At 42.5% G+C, this 14,753-nt stretch overlaps 1 protein-coding gene across 1 annotated transcript in view; it reads left to right on the forward strand.

Moving 5' to 3' along the window:
• Positions 1-2,044: 2,044 nt before the first annotated feature.
• Positions 2,045-14,753, forward strand: part of RAB6B (RAB6B, member RAS oncogene family) — a 53,648-nt gene continuing 40,939 nt past the window's right edge. Inside the window, exon 1 of the mRNA XM_070753177.1 lies at positions 2,045-2,445. Within this exon, the coding sequence (XP_070609278.1) occupies positions 2,376-2,445 (70 nt within the window). The 5' untranslated portion in view covers positions 2,045-2,375. The remainder of the gene's footprint in view (positions 2,446-14,753) is intronic.

The raw sequence follows: 14,753 nt of genomic DNA on the forward strand, positions 1-14,753 counted from the left end.
GTGGTTGAAGCTGAAGTAGTTGCCGACAGGCAGGACGTTGCAGCATATGATCTTGTGGGCAATACTTAGATCTTGTTTAAGGAGTCTTAGTTCTAAGCTTTCTAGGCCCAGGATTGAAAGTCTAGTCTCATAGGGTATTCTATTTCGAGTGGTGGAATGAAGGGCTCTTCTGGTGAAGTATCTTTGGACATTTTCAAGGGTGTTAATGTCTGAGATGCGATATGGGTTCCAAATTTAGTGGTACTGATCATCCCCCCAATATTTCTGCCTCCACACTTTCATCATTTGCAGTTCATGCTTGACCTGACTGATTTCTTCTGGTTACAGCTACTAACTCAATGAAGCAAGCTTAAGTGAGCTAATATCTGAACTTACTTTTTGGCTGCAAGTTAACTGCCATTTAACTGGTTTCAACAAGACTCTATTTGGATGATTAGAAATCATCTTTAATGTTAAAATAAAACTTTTGGAACCTGATAAAATTTTCTAGCGAATCGGGTTCAAAAAAGCAGGTATTGAGAACTGAGGATAAATTTCCTGACAGTGAGAAGGATAAATCAGTGGAATAGATTGCCCCCAAACATTGCCTCCATCACTAGAGGTTTTTAAGAAGACATTGGAAAGCCATTTGGAATGATTGAGCAGGTGATTGGATTAGAAGATCTCCACAGTCCCTTCCAACTCCATTATTCTGTTAGTTTAGATTATTAAAATACAAAGTCCTACCCAACTTATGTTAGAATTTTTAGGGGAAGGATAACACTTTGAATAAGTGTTGTTTCATGGATGATGCCCTGCAGTTTTCTTGGCAACATATTTTAGAAGAGGTTTGCCATTGCCGACTTCCTAGAGTTGAGATCGAGTGATTGGACCAATGTCATTCTTTGGCTTTGCTCCTAGCATGACTAGAATTTATGTTCTCCTGACTTCTAGCCTAGCGCTTTAACCACTACACCAAACAGTCTGTCATTAGGAACATGGGGTTATTATTTCATGTGTTTTAATTGCAAAAAAAAAATCAAAGGATTTTATATCAATGAAACAGTATAAAATATGAGTACTTGTGCATGCATTTAATGATTACCCCAAATCCACGAAGTCACTTGTCCATGTATCTCATCTGCTCACTACCCCTAATTTCCATTGCCACACCCAATAAATACAGCCAGGTAATGTCAGACTTGTGGCTGTGTTACCAGTATACATCTGTATCTGTATACATATATGTATCTGTATACATATGTATCTGTTTACCTACCTCTAATGGATAGATAGATAGATAGATAGATAGATAGATAGATAGATGACAGATGGACGGATAGATGGATAGATAGATAGAAAGAAAGAAAAACAGATAGATGATAGATGATAGATGGATGGATGGATGGATAGATAGATAAAGGACGGACGGACAGATGGATATAGATAGATAGATAGATAGATAGATAGATAGATAGATAGATAGATAGAAAGACAGATAGAGGATGGATGGATGGATGGATGGATGGATGGATAGATAGATAGATAGATAGATAGATAGATAGATAGATAGATAGATAGAGAGGGTGAGCGTCAATTAGAAACTGATGTTGCTAAAACCGCTAGAAAATAATTATAATTTAGGATCATTTCGTGCCAAATCCGCGGTTGGGGAAAATTTCATCATCAGCCAGCCAATTCGTCTGCCTTTTCCTACTCAAGGGACACACTTGTGGCTTATGTCGCACCTGCTTCCTCCCAGCAGGTGCCGGTTAGATGCTCGGGGGGGGGGCGGACACTAGACGGGAGTGAACGAGCTGCGACCGAAGCCGCTGGGCCTGTGTCCCTTCAGGAATAAGACGCCGGCAACTCCTTCGGGGGCTCGGATCACCCCCGCCCCGGGATCCCAGACGCCCGCGGGCCCCTCCCTCCCCTCCCCCCCGCAGCAACCCGGGTCCGTCAATGCACAAGCACACTCCCCGCTCTCCTGCAGCACCGCATTGGACTGCTGGCGCTCCAGCATGACATCAGGCTGGCCGGGAGAGGGCCAGAGCGCAGGCGCCGCGGACCGGGCGGGGGAAGGAAGGGAGGCGAGCGGGCGGCAGGAGGAGAAACGGGCAGCAGGCGGCCGAGAGCAGCGCGCCTCGCTCCAGCGTCTCCCCCGCAGCCCGGACTCGCGTCCTTGCCTGTCACCCCGCAGGCTGCACCCGGCTCTGGCGGCTCCCCTGTAGAACCGCCCAGCTCGGGAGCCTCCCTCCGCTGGTGGGCGAGGGCAGGGCAGCGCTAAAAGGGTCGCCCCGAGACGAGGAACCCCCGGTCTGCAGACGCCGCTTCTCCCCGCCCTGCCCCCTCGCTTTCCTCCCGGCGCGGCCCCTCTCTGCCCAGCCAGGCGCACCATGACTGCGGGAGGCGATTTCGGGAACCCGCTCAGGAAATTCAAACTGGTTTTCCTGGGGGAGCAAAGCGGTAAGTAAGTGGCCGGGCGCGCTTCTCTCCCCCCCCCCCCCACTTCCTCCCGCTCCCCCATCCGCTCCTGCAAAGTAGCCGGCGACCAAGGGAGCGTTTGCGCGCGGGGGGCTCCCCGGCTCGCTGCGGCAGGTGCCTCTTGGAAAGGCTCGGGCGCTGCGTTGCGCGGCGGACAGGGACGAGCTCGGCTGCTTCTCAAGAGGGTGGGAGGCTCGCTGTACCCCGACCGGTCCTCCTTTCAGGCGGCGGGAAGGCGAGCCGGGTTCTATTGCGGCAACTCTTGTGTTGCCGGGGCGCCGCTTTCTCGGGGTTGCCGGGCGGACCGCAACGCCCGCTTCTGCCTGGGAAAGAGCATCCGGGGAAGTTGGGAGGGCCGAGCTGCTCGCCAAGGAGAAACAACGGGGATAGAGGGAAGTCTGGAGGGGTGGCTTCCCAACGGTCCGCCGTCGCTTCGGCTTTGGGGAAAAAGGGGGCAGCCTCCCTGGGCTGCTTTATGGGAACTATCCGTGAGGGACGAGCGGACGGCAAACCTGCCATTCATGAAAGAAGCCCTGCTGTCTGCAAAAGAGATGAGGGCGGGCGGCAGATTATCGCCTCAGGTTATCACCTCAGGGGGATAGCGCAGGTTATTACCTCAGGGGATGTTTATTTATTTATTTTGGGGAAATCCCCCCTCCCCTTTTCGCCTTCCGGGTGGTTTTTTCGGGTTTTCGACCTCCCGGGTGGCACCGTAAGCGAGCGGGTGATCTCCCCCACCAGCCTTCCCGCTCGGCTATCCGGCTGCCGCTCCTTCTTTGAGGGGAAAGGTTTGCGCAAATAACGCAGGAGGCGAGATACGGGAGAGAGGACACACCCTACCGCTGGGCAAGTCTCTCCTCCTTCCCCCCCCCCGCCCTTTCCTCCCCGTCTGTGACCAGATAGAGAACTTCCTGGGTTGTCTCCGCCGCCAGGGAGGTGAGAGCTCTGTCTCCGGCCTACCCGACACTTAACGCCCCCACCCATCCTTGCCCCGCGCATCATTCCTTCCTTTTCTCTGAAAGGATGGAGAGAGTCCAGCAAACCTTTCCTCCCGTTTGCATCCAGAGGTGGGCTGCTAAGGTGGAACCGTGACATGTGCTCGGCCCCCATGGCTCTGAGTGCTAGTGGAGTCCAGTGCAATCCTGCTACTGCACCTGGGCAGGTAACAAACCTGCATGCGGACACGTGGGTGTGCCATAGGTTACCTTCGCTACCTGCCCAGGTGCAGTAGCAGGAGTGCTCTGGACTCCATGGGCGCACCTGCTTGTCCATATATGATTTCACTACTTGCCCAGGTGCAGTAGCAGGATTGCGCTGGACTCCATGGGTGCACTTGCTTGTCTATGCATGATTTCACTACCTGCCCAGGTGCCCTTCCAACTTAGTAGCCCACCTCTGGATGCATCTGTCTGTGGAGTCTACCTCGCAGACAAAAGGGAAAGGGCTTGCCTCAAGGTACCCTAAAACTGAAGATCCTGGCAAGCTTTTTCTCTAAAGCTGTTTTTTTGGTTGTTGTTGTTGCGTGTATTGCGTAAAGAGAGAGTACAGCCCAGCTGGACTGGACCCCAAAGGTACCTGCATCCTTTTTTCCAGTAGGATGCTCCAGAGAAGACTTGCCAAGAGCCTAAAAAAAGAAATGGGAAAGAGGGTTGACCTTCTTCAGGTCCTGTCAACTAAACAATGTTGGCTGGTGGGTCCACAGGGCAGAGCTTCTCTGTAGTGGCTCCGACTCTATGGAATCAGCTGCCTCTTGAGATCCGCACGACCCCCATCTTATTGGCCTTCTGGAAGGCTGTAAAGACCTGGCTTTTCCGACAGGCCTTGGACCATTGACCTCAGGGGGAGAGGAGATGATTAGTGAGGTTGGCCCATGAATGTATGGATGACTGTAACTATTTTAAATTGAAAGGTTTTTATATTGATCTATACGTGTTTTTGTTGTGAGCCGCCCTGAGTTCCTGGGGAGTTGGGTGGCATAGAAATTTGATTAGACAGATGGACAGACAGAGACAGACTGACAGACAGATGGAAATTTGATTGGATGGATGGATGGATGGACGGATGAGCTGCTTATAATGCAGTGCTGGGAAGTTAATTTTCCCAAGGGCCCACTTGAGAACCTAGGACTGTTGTGAAGGCCTGAACTTAATAGGGCTGTGACGTTGCATAGGCATACAGGCACGTTCATATGTAAATTGGAAAAAGAGAAATGCGTCACCTTCAAAATGGAGGCCATCTATGAGGGCTGGACTCAGACAGCCAAAGGGCTGGATATGGCATAAAATGGCCTTGGGCTGTAATAAAGATTGGATTTCTACAACAAGCTTAACCTTAGGCTGTATTGTTTGAGCAACAGTGTAATGGGTAACATACATACCTGCATTAAATCTTAGTTTGAACCAATTCAAGTGCAATCTATCTTGTCTGGCTTTGCAAATCACTCTGACAAATTCAAAACATCTTTTAAGCAAATGTTGAACAAATAAACTTGCGATTTGATGTGCTGGGCTAAATTCATTGAGGTCAGTAAGTCATGTTTGTGGCCTAATGTTAGTGAACACAACCAAAACTATGATTTAGTGCAATGCAGTCTTAGCCTCTGATTCAAACCATTGATGCATCTGGACTACTATTGTTAATCTGCCAGATATTTAATGGATGTTTATCCAGCCTCCATAATACTTAGGAGTACTGGGATTGAACCTGGAGCCTTATATCTGTGCAATTTGAATTATGGCCCTGTTACTTTTATCTCTGGCTCCAGTATGGCGCTTCCTTGTCCCACTGCTGAAAAACCACAAGCCGGCTTCTGCATTTATGGAAGATGGAGCACATGACTTCAAAGACTCTTGAGACCCATCATTTTTTTTCTCTTTCTTGAAATTAAGCATCCATGTCTACATCGTAACAATTAAAAAACACTAAAGGGAGGAAACATTATATACAAGGAGAAGAAGAACCTAGTGCACCCTTCCCTGCCAGGCAGTAAATGCTAATAGTTATGGTGGTAATAATTATCTTTCATGACACATTTTGTGACTATATGTATTACCTTTCGTATAGTGTGATAGTTTCAGCAGTTGCCACAAAATGCCTCCTGATGGGGCTGGCCCTCAAGAAAACATTCATCACTGAAAAAACAAACAACAACTACCCCCTAATGTTTACATAGCCAATATACAGTAAGTACAACAGGTTAGCCCTTTTATGTGATTGAACTGTTTTATATCACCATTATTGTGTTCCCTAGAGCAGTGATTTTCAACCTTTTTTGAGCTGTGGCACCTTTTTTACATTTACAAAATCCTGGGGCACACCACCAACCAAAATGACACCCTAAGACACTCTCCTCTCTTTTTCCATCCGTCTCCCCACCCCTTGTGTGTGTGTGTGTGTGTGTGTGTGTATACACACACTCTTGAACCATTTCCAAAAACAGGTGACGGCTGGGGTTTTTTTCTCTCTTATTCTTTGGGTGCTTTTTATCATATGCTTTAAATCAAGAGTCACTTCTCTCTCTCTTTTGTTTCTCTCTCTTTCCTCTCATTCTCTGTCTCAATCATTTTCTCATTTCTCTTTTTTCCTCCCCTTTTTGCTCATTTCTCTCTCTCCCTTCCTCTCCTTTTCTCTCTCTCTCTCTCTCTTGCTTTCTTTCTCTCTCTTTCTCTCTCTTGCTTTCTTTCTCTCTCTCTCACTCTCTTTCTCTCTCAGCAAAAAGTTGCGAGACTGGAACCTGAGCTTCCTTCTTCGCGGCACACCTGACCATGTCTCGCGGCACACTAGTGTGCCACGGCACACTGGTTGAAAAACACTGCCCTAGAGAGACTAATTCATTTTCTAATTTTGAAAATGTAAAGTAAAAAATGCTTTATCAAACTCTGAAAAAGATAGTCCCGTTTTTCCAATCTTTTCCAATCTGCAGCTCTTTGAATTGCCTGCTACACTTACATGTGAGTTGAAATAAACTTGGCAAATAGCCAAGACTGGACCGTGGATAGCATCATAATGTAGCCAGTGTAACGAATAGCTACATCGCATGGCAGATATTGTAAGCTGTGGACACTTAAGTTTACTGTTTCTGTCTAATGTTCTTACTGCAAGCTGTGTTTTAAAACATGATTTGGCCTGTAGGTATATGAGTTGGCTATATACAACAGAAAACAGCCACTTAAATACTATTCTTTCCATTTTCAACATACTGCTTTCAATGGCACTTAATGGCTGCTACCTTTCAGTAAGCCCATTATTGTGCTTTCAACAGCACCAGAAATTTGGCAAGGAAGAGGTCATCACATAGAAAAACAGAGGAAGTTCACTTGAGTAATTTTGCCCACTTAAAAGCAATGAGGAACAGGCACAAAGTACAATGTGACAAACTTGTTAAGATGGTTAGTTTAAATTAATTAAATTTCTATGCTGCCCAACTCCCTAGGGACTCAGGGCAACTCACAGCAAACAACAGGTATAGATCAATATTAAAAAAAATTCAATTTCAAATAGTTACAGTCATGGGCCAATCATCCCCCAAGATCAATAGTCCCAGACCTGTTGGAAAAGCCAGGTCTTTATAGCTTTTTGGAAGGCCAATAAGGTGAGGGGTAGGGCAGATCTCAGGAGGTAACTGATTCCAGAGAGTTGGAGCCATCACAGAGAAGGCTCTTCCCTGCGGACCCACCAGCCGGATCAGAAGAAGGCCAATCCTGTGGGCTCTTATCAATCACTGGGAGGTATGTAGTAGAAGACAGTCTCTCAGAAACTGTGTCCCTGAGCCATGTAGGGCTTTAAAGGTAATAACCAACACCCTGAATTGTGACTGGAGACCAATAGGAAGCCAGTGCAGCCCGCGTCGAATCATTTGAAAGAGAAAGTAATGCTGTAGAGCAGGGATCTTCAACCTTGGCAACTAAGACTTGTGGACCAACTCCCAAAACTATGAGAGTTGAAGTCCATAAGTCTTAAAGTTGCCAAGGTTGGAAATTCCTGTTGTAGAGTACTCTTGCATTTCTTAGTACCCTGTACTCTCTAGGCTCTGGTTCCCAAGTTGGTTTGGAGCACAAAAAATGTAGCCCCTGTCTCCAATTTTTAAAAATTATTTTGAAGGAATCATACAGGAGTTTTAAATACTGGAGCAACTTGAGTAGAAATGAGAAATGTGGTCCAGACACCATTTGGGGAGTTCCAGGTGTCAGAAATTATTCTGAATATGGATTTGAAAGCACTGGAAACTTTAAAAAAAAATAAGAAAGCACTTGAAACAGCTCCTAAAAATGAAATGTATCATTTATCAAAGCTTTCTTATGAAGAAAGGGGATCTCTGATCTAAAATATAGGAGTGGTTTGGTTAACAGACTTGATGCAGCAAATGGGTGCTTTTGTGCTAATTTTTAAAGAGGAAGGTATGCCCCAAGAGGATGGTCCCATATATTGACCTATTATACTGCTCATCAAAGTGATTATCCATAACTATTAGCATTTACTCCCTGGTAGGGAAGGGTGCATTGGGTTCTCTTTGGATATTATGGATCTTGATTTGCAGAACACTGTGGTAGCTTCATCACTCTGCCTTCAGCAGCATAATTCTTTGAGCTGTCCCTACTCAGAGACAAAAGGAATGTTAATTGCATTTTGAAAATGTAGCATTCAAAATTGTGCTAGAGCAGAAGAGGGGAGGCCAGGTGACCTTGCTGGGCTGCCTGGGCCCATGCATCAAATAGACTGCTATATTTAAAATAATTATATGGCTTTATATTGAACAAAAAATATTTGATTCATCAGTGTTTGCCATTCTTCCTTATATTCAGAACATTAATTACGTTAATAGCTTTGGTATATTTCCTCTTCTTCACCACCTCTCCTGATTGTGTCATCCTGTGGTTTCCTTGTCAACTGTATATTCTTGACCCATGGGGGAAAAAATCAGTTGTTGGCATGGATTGCTATCTGAGGCTAAAAGTGGAAGGAGATAGCCTCTTAATTTTGTTTCGGTTCTTAAGGCAGATAGACAATTGAAGTGGTATAGAAATGCATGCTCTGGTCTGAATGGGTCAGGGAGAGAAATGTGAAATAATCCAACATGCTTCTTTGTTTTTAAGCATTATTTCTAATTTCCTTTTTCTATAGCATGATAGGCTTAAGCCCCAGCAAAAACAAAACAAAGAAACAAACTTAAGCTGCATCCCTGGAAACACAAGCAGGCGTGAACCTACACATTGCAGCTATTCAATTGGGTTAGAGGATGTGATTAAGTGAATGAAAAATTAAAATATGTTTAACAGCTGAAAAATGGGTCTAGTAAAGAAATAGTGGCCTGCTTATTTGTGGCCATTGGGGATAATGAAAATTTTAATGAACTGAGAGTGTTCTCTCTTTTTTTGTGACTACCATTCATTTCTAATATAGGATTACCAATGGATCAAAAATATGATTTTTAAACATTTCATAATTTCTTCCCTTTAAAAACTTGCTGACCTCCATTTTTATACTATTCTTTCTTATCCACTTCCTTTGAATAGATAGCTTATGTCCTCTCTTAAAAACATAATGTTTTTTTAAGTTACTTTCAGATGCTGATGGCTACATGGAATAGCTAGGTAGTTTTCTTGGTAGAAATACTGAAATCGGTTGCCAGTGTCACTCTCTGATGTGTTCTATTGACTTCATTGTCTTATCTACCAATATGGAATTTGTTAGCCAGTATCTAGATGTTTAAAAATCATCAGGAACTGTTCACTAAGGTAGCCATCCTATTCATCTAAAAAGTTGTTCGTAGTAGATTAGGTACCAAATGTAAATAGTTATCAGATATTGTTAAAGAGAATTTAAAACTTCCGTTTCTTAAAGGGAAAGACATGGGGCTACTTTAAACTCCCTTTCAGTAGGCCTGGGTTTGATCTGAACCAACTGATTTGTGACAAAACAGAACAAATTTTGCCGTCCTTTTGGGTGGTTGTTCTTGTTTTTACAGTTCTGTATAGCAGCTATATCCATACAAGATTCTTTTCTGTTTGTCATTCTGTTTATAATAATGTGAGCAGTGCAGATTCTAAATAGCATTGCTGCATTTTCATGCATTTTACGATTTTGCTTTTAGTGGTATGTTCCTCAATGGGTTGTTGCAAATAAACTATCTTTTGGATCATGCATTTGGCGCTCAGTAAATCAATTTGTTTAAACTTTTTATTGTTGGGGTGAATTTAAGGAGGAGAACTCATTCTCTTCACTTTTAGGAAAAACTTACTGGTGCAGATCACTAATTAGCTCTTATCTATAATATTAAACATTTTGGAACTTAATTGAATGTTAATTAAAGCAATAGATATTAATGCAGTATTTCTCAACTTTTTAAGATGTGTGGACTTCAACACCCACAATTCCCCAAACAGCATGCTGGCTAGGAATTTCTGAAAGTTGTAGTCCACACATGAAAGTTTACTGAAAGTTCAGCAAATATCGCTGTTGATTGAGGTCCACAGGAAATAGTGAATTTTGCTGATCTGGGGGAAAAAGCATTGTCAGACCTGCTTATCCTTGGATGAAGATGCACCAGGAAATCTCACAGTCATAGATAAGCTGGAAAGTTCAAAGAACACCTGGAGGGGATAGCAAACCACTTCCTATTGTTGAGGGGGGGAAAACCCTTTACAGTTTATTTCCAAGAACTATCAAAAGGATTATCTTTCTAATACCCAATCATGGAAGTGTTTTGCAAGAGAAACAGGGTGACTTTCTTTCTTTTTTCCCAGATTACCACATAAGACTTCTCACCTCTTCACCAGCCTGGTCTCCATGATTGAAGAAACCCTTGTTAACATTATTAGCAGCACAGGGCTGCAAAATTTTTTACTACCACACTGTGGACGTGGCTTATTGTGTGGGTGCAACTTGCTGATCATGTGACTGGGTAGGAGTGGCTTGGTGGCCATGTGACCAGGTGGGAGTGACTTGACAATCATGTGACCGAGGAGTGACTTAAAGGTCATGTGAATGGGTGGGAGTGGCTTACCAACCAAGATAAGTTTTCAAATAGGTGCTTGGACTCTTTTTCAGTTGATTAAGTCACATTATTTGAATAGCAACAAAAAGGACAAATGATAGACAACATTATTTGTTGACGAGCACAGTAAAGCTTTAAGATTTTGTACTGAACCTGCAAGGTTCAGAGTGATAACAGATTAGGCAAGTAGATCAATTTTCTTTAATTGCTATAAAAGTTCAGTTCTAGATAATGATTAAAATGATTAAAATTATTTACTTATTTCCTATTTTAAAAGTAATTAGGGATTATACTAAGGTACTAGAAAAGGAAGGACACTAAAAAACTATTAAGTATTCAATAAGTAGTGCATAAACTTACTACCCCCACTTCATTCCCACACACACACCAGTGGGGGTAGCAGCCCATCACTGAGCACATCCCTGGGCAAATCTTCGAGAGAGTTATTAATTGAAAAAGTCACACTTTCCTGGACTGAATGTAGTTCAGTATTTTAGCCCCGTTCGATAGTTTCAGGAGGATAACTAAACAGGTGTTCTGTACATATTTATACTGTTTAAAGTCCCATGGTGCTCAATAGATCTTTCTCTTTAATAAGTGTGAATGAATTGCAGTGGGTTATAATGCCTTGTCCCCTTGCATACGAATGAGTCCTGTTTGAGTCTGGGTGAGATTTATCTCTGAGCACTTTCATGCCTGAATCACACATTAATTGGGTGTTTTTGCCCATATGTCAGGGAAGTGGCCTGAAGCTCATCACCAATCGGCAGGGCTCCCCCTGACCTCTCAACGCTTTCTTGATCACTTGACTGCTGGTTGCCTGGCAACTGAATAGCAGCATTCTGTATCTGTGTACCTGCTGTCAGGATCACACTTTCCCAAAGGCCAGCGGTTTACACAAAGCGAATGGAAGAATTTCTCTCCCACTGTGATGGGGCGGAAGTGCGGCTAAAGAGGCTGCGATGCTGGCTGGCATGATGGGGAAAGGAGCACGGTTTGCTATGAATGGCACATGTACTTGAACATTATTTGTTCCAGCCCACTGCGTGGAGAGCAGCTACTTGTGGGAGCTGCCAGAGTAAGCAGCCAAAAGTGATGCCTGCTCTTCGCCCCAGATTCTGTGCTACCATGGAAATGGGGCTGCTTGGTGCTGCACCCTTCCCAGTACATGTCTGAGTAACCTTCCCATCCCAGGAGCCACATTCTTTGTGACAGATGCTTTTGCTGCCCAAGCATGACTAATTGAGAGAGCAGACATGGGAAGAGTGGTTTCCACTCCATAAGACATCAGGATGGGCTTTAATTATGCATCAGGATGTTTGGCAGTACCATTGCTTATCTCTGGTGAGTTTTGTGTTTCCCTTCCCAGCTCTTATCATCTGCTGCTTTCTCAGTAAGTCAGTTTATGGTTTAACTCTTTCTTTCATTCATGCATTCATATAATGCACAAGTTCTTTTCTTTTTCCTGACTGAATCTTCTATTTCCCTGTTCCTTATTTGTTTGTTTTTTGTTTGTTTGTTTGTTTGTTTGTTTATTCATTCATTCATTCATTTATTTGATTTTTATGCCACAGTGATATAGAAGAAGTAATTTGTAATTTAAAAGTACATACCCGGTAAATATGTCTCTAGTTGTCTCCTGGTTCATTTTGGTGGAATGGATGCATTTCAGATCCCCTTTATTTTTATTTATTTTATTTATTCGATTTTTTACTTCTCCTTAGACTCAGGGCAGCTTACAACATGTTAGCAATAGCACTTTTTAACAGAGCTAGCATATTGCCCCCATAATCTGGGTCCTCATTTTACCCACCTCGGAAGGATGGAAGGTTGAGTCAACCTTGAGCCGGTGATGAGATTTGAACCGCTGACCTACGGATCTACACAGGCAACTTCTGTGGCCTGCAGTACAGCACTCTACCTGTGCCACCCCGGCTTATCATCTTTGGTACTCAATGCTTGGGACAAAACTGTAGATGTTCCATTGAGAAAATGGTTTTGCTATTTCCTACTGCAACAATATTAATAATATAATAAATAATATAGTGATAACAACATCCAATCTGGACATCTGGCTAACTGTGCAATGAAGCAACATAGCCGGAGCAGAAGAGAAAACACTGGAGAAAATTGCAAAATAAAATAGAAGTAGAATGACAGTATATCAATATAATAGGCACTTTGAAGGCAATCCCAAAACATAGGAGCATCACCTGAATGCCATTAGTACTGATAAAATCAGTCAAATTTAAAAGGCAACTCCCATGATAGTACCTGTAATACCTTCAAATCCACTCTAAATGTCTAGCTAAGTGGCTGACCAACCAAAGCAATTATTGTGGTGGGTCACACACTAAGCCAGATGTTTAGACCAGATTTGGCATTTTTGTCCACTGACCGAGTCCTTCCCAAGGACTTGGGATAGGGTGGTTGATGTTGCCAGGCAGATGTTTCTGCCAGTGCAATAAAAAAAAAAGTTATGGTGACAGTGAGTGTTCTTGAAAGACTGTTCTCTTGATATTAACCTTTCTCAACATGGCCAGGCCTACATATAGATAAATATTCCAGTTCTAGAGTGGGGAAACATTTCACTTTTTAAATCTTCCCTGCAACTGGGGAAATGATGTGCATTTTTGGCCAATAAAACTACATGACAGCAGGTCAGAGATGGTAGTTCCATCATATAAAAATAAATAAAATGCAAATAAATTACAAAAAGGTGTACTTTTTCATTAATATGAATATCCAACTGAGACTTAATAAGAGTTGTAAAATGCATTTAATGTATCCAATTGTAGCCCATTCATTAAATGTAACAGAAAGAATCACATTTAAGGCTTCTGAATAAAAGAAAGATCTTTGGGACAGATGTTTAAAACATTTTCCCCCAACTTCACATTGCCCACAGTTTCTGGAGGATGCAAAATTGGAGAAAGCACATCTGGATACTCCCTTTTCCATGAATCACTGAAAGATTATTATGAGAAATCAAGTGGTAAGTGTAATTGCATAGAAAACCTGTTCTACTAATGGTTCATATTTTCAAGTTGAGGGACCACAACTTGATTGGCAGTATTAATTGGCAATATTAATTCTAGTTATGACATGGATAAAATCATTTATTACCCAAAGATGCTAAGCATATCATCATAATATTCTTGTTCTGTATTTTTATCAGTTTTATGAACTTCTATAACATTTTCTTTGTTATTTCCTCTTACATGAAATGCTTTGAGTGATACACAAATTAATATAATAATTTAATATTCAATTCTGTAGGCACCAAGGGATTTGCAGAGCACTTTACAAGATCAATCAGTAAACGAAACAATATAGCTATAAAACTTTTTCAGCCAGTATAATAAAAAAAATTCAATGTAAATAAATAAATTTAACATTTAAGAGCATCTTTAAATCATGAAACTGATTCTTGATTAATGGCATCCTATTCTGAAAAAAACTATGTGTTTTGCAAGTCTCAAATCATGCTCATCTTGTTGAGCTTCTGATTATGAGTTCTCATTTGGACTATTATTGGCTCCAAAAGCTTTGTAGCATATGCAGTGAGAAGGGGATAGTTAAATGTCATCTGCTTCTGCTTTAATGTTTTAATCTAAGTTCTCAGATGAACTCAGAGCAGTATTTTCAGACCAGCACAACCATAGACATAAAAAATGAAATTAGAGTGCTTTATGGAACACTGATGATAATAAAAGATCCCAAGGATTTGTAATGGAAGAAATATGCTGCTTTGTAGTTATGAATATAAATTGGAAATATCTATCTTAGTAGCATATAAATATCTTTCAATGGTGCTATTAAGATACTTGATACCTTCTGCTTTTCCATCCAAATAATAATTTTGAATTTAGAACATTTATAAAACTGGTGAGGGTGTAAAGGGTACATCAAGTATCTGCATCTAAGATCTTTGTTCCTGTCCATTCCATTTTCTCCCTTTTTGCATTGAGCTAAAATGCCAGAAATATTCAAAGAAATCCCAAGGCCTTTTCTCACTGTACAGGAACTATAGCAGGAACCCAGAATACTACTAATCAGCGGCAACTGACCAAGAACAGGGAATCAAAATCAGCCTCCAATGGTACCCATCACCCATCACCTTGCTTCTTCATCTCAAGTTTGTGATTGTTTGTGATATAAACTTGCAGAAATGTAGGTGACAAGTTCAACATCCTCATAAAAGCCTATGGGGCATTGAAGCAGTTGAATGGCTTGTGGGAAAAGACAAGAAACAACAACAGCAACAACAGCAACAAAAACAACCCACCAGCAACCC

This window comes from Erythrolamprus reginae, chromosome 5 (genome assembly GCF_031021105.1).
Source record: "Erythrolamprus reginae isolate rEryReg1 chromosome 5, rEryReg1.hap1, whole genome shotgun sequence".
In the NCBI taxonomy this organism is placed as follows: Eukaryota; Metazoa; Chordata; class Lepidosauria; order Squamata; family Dipsadidae; genus Erythrolamprus; species Erythrolamprus reginae.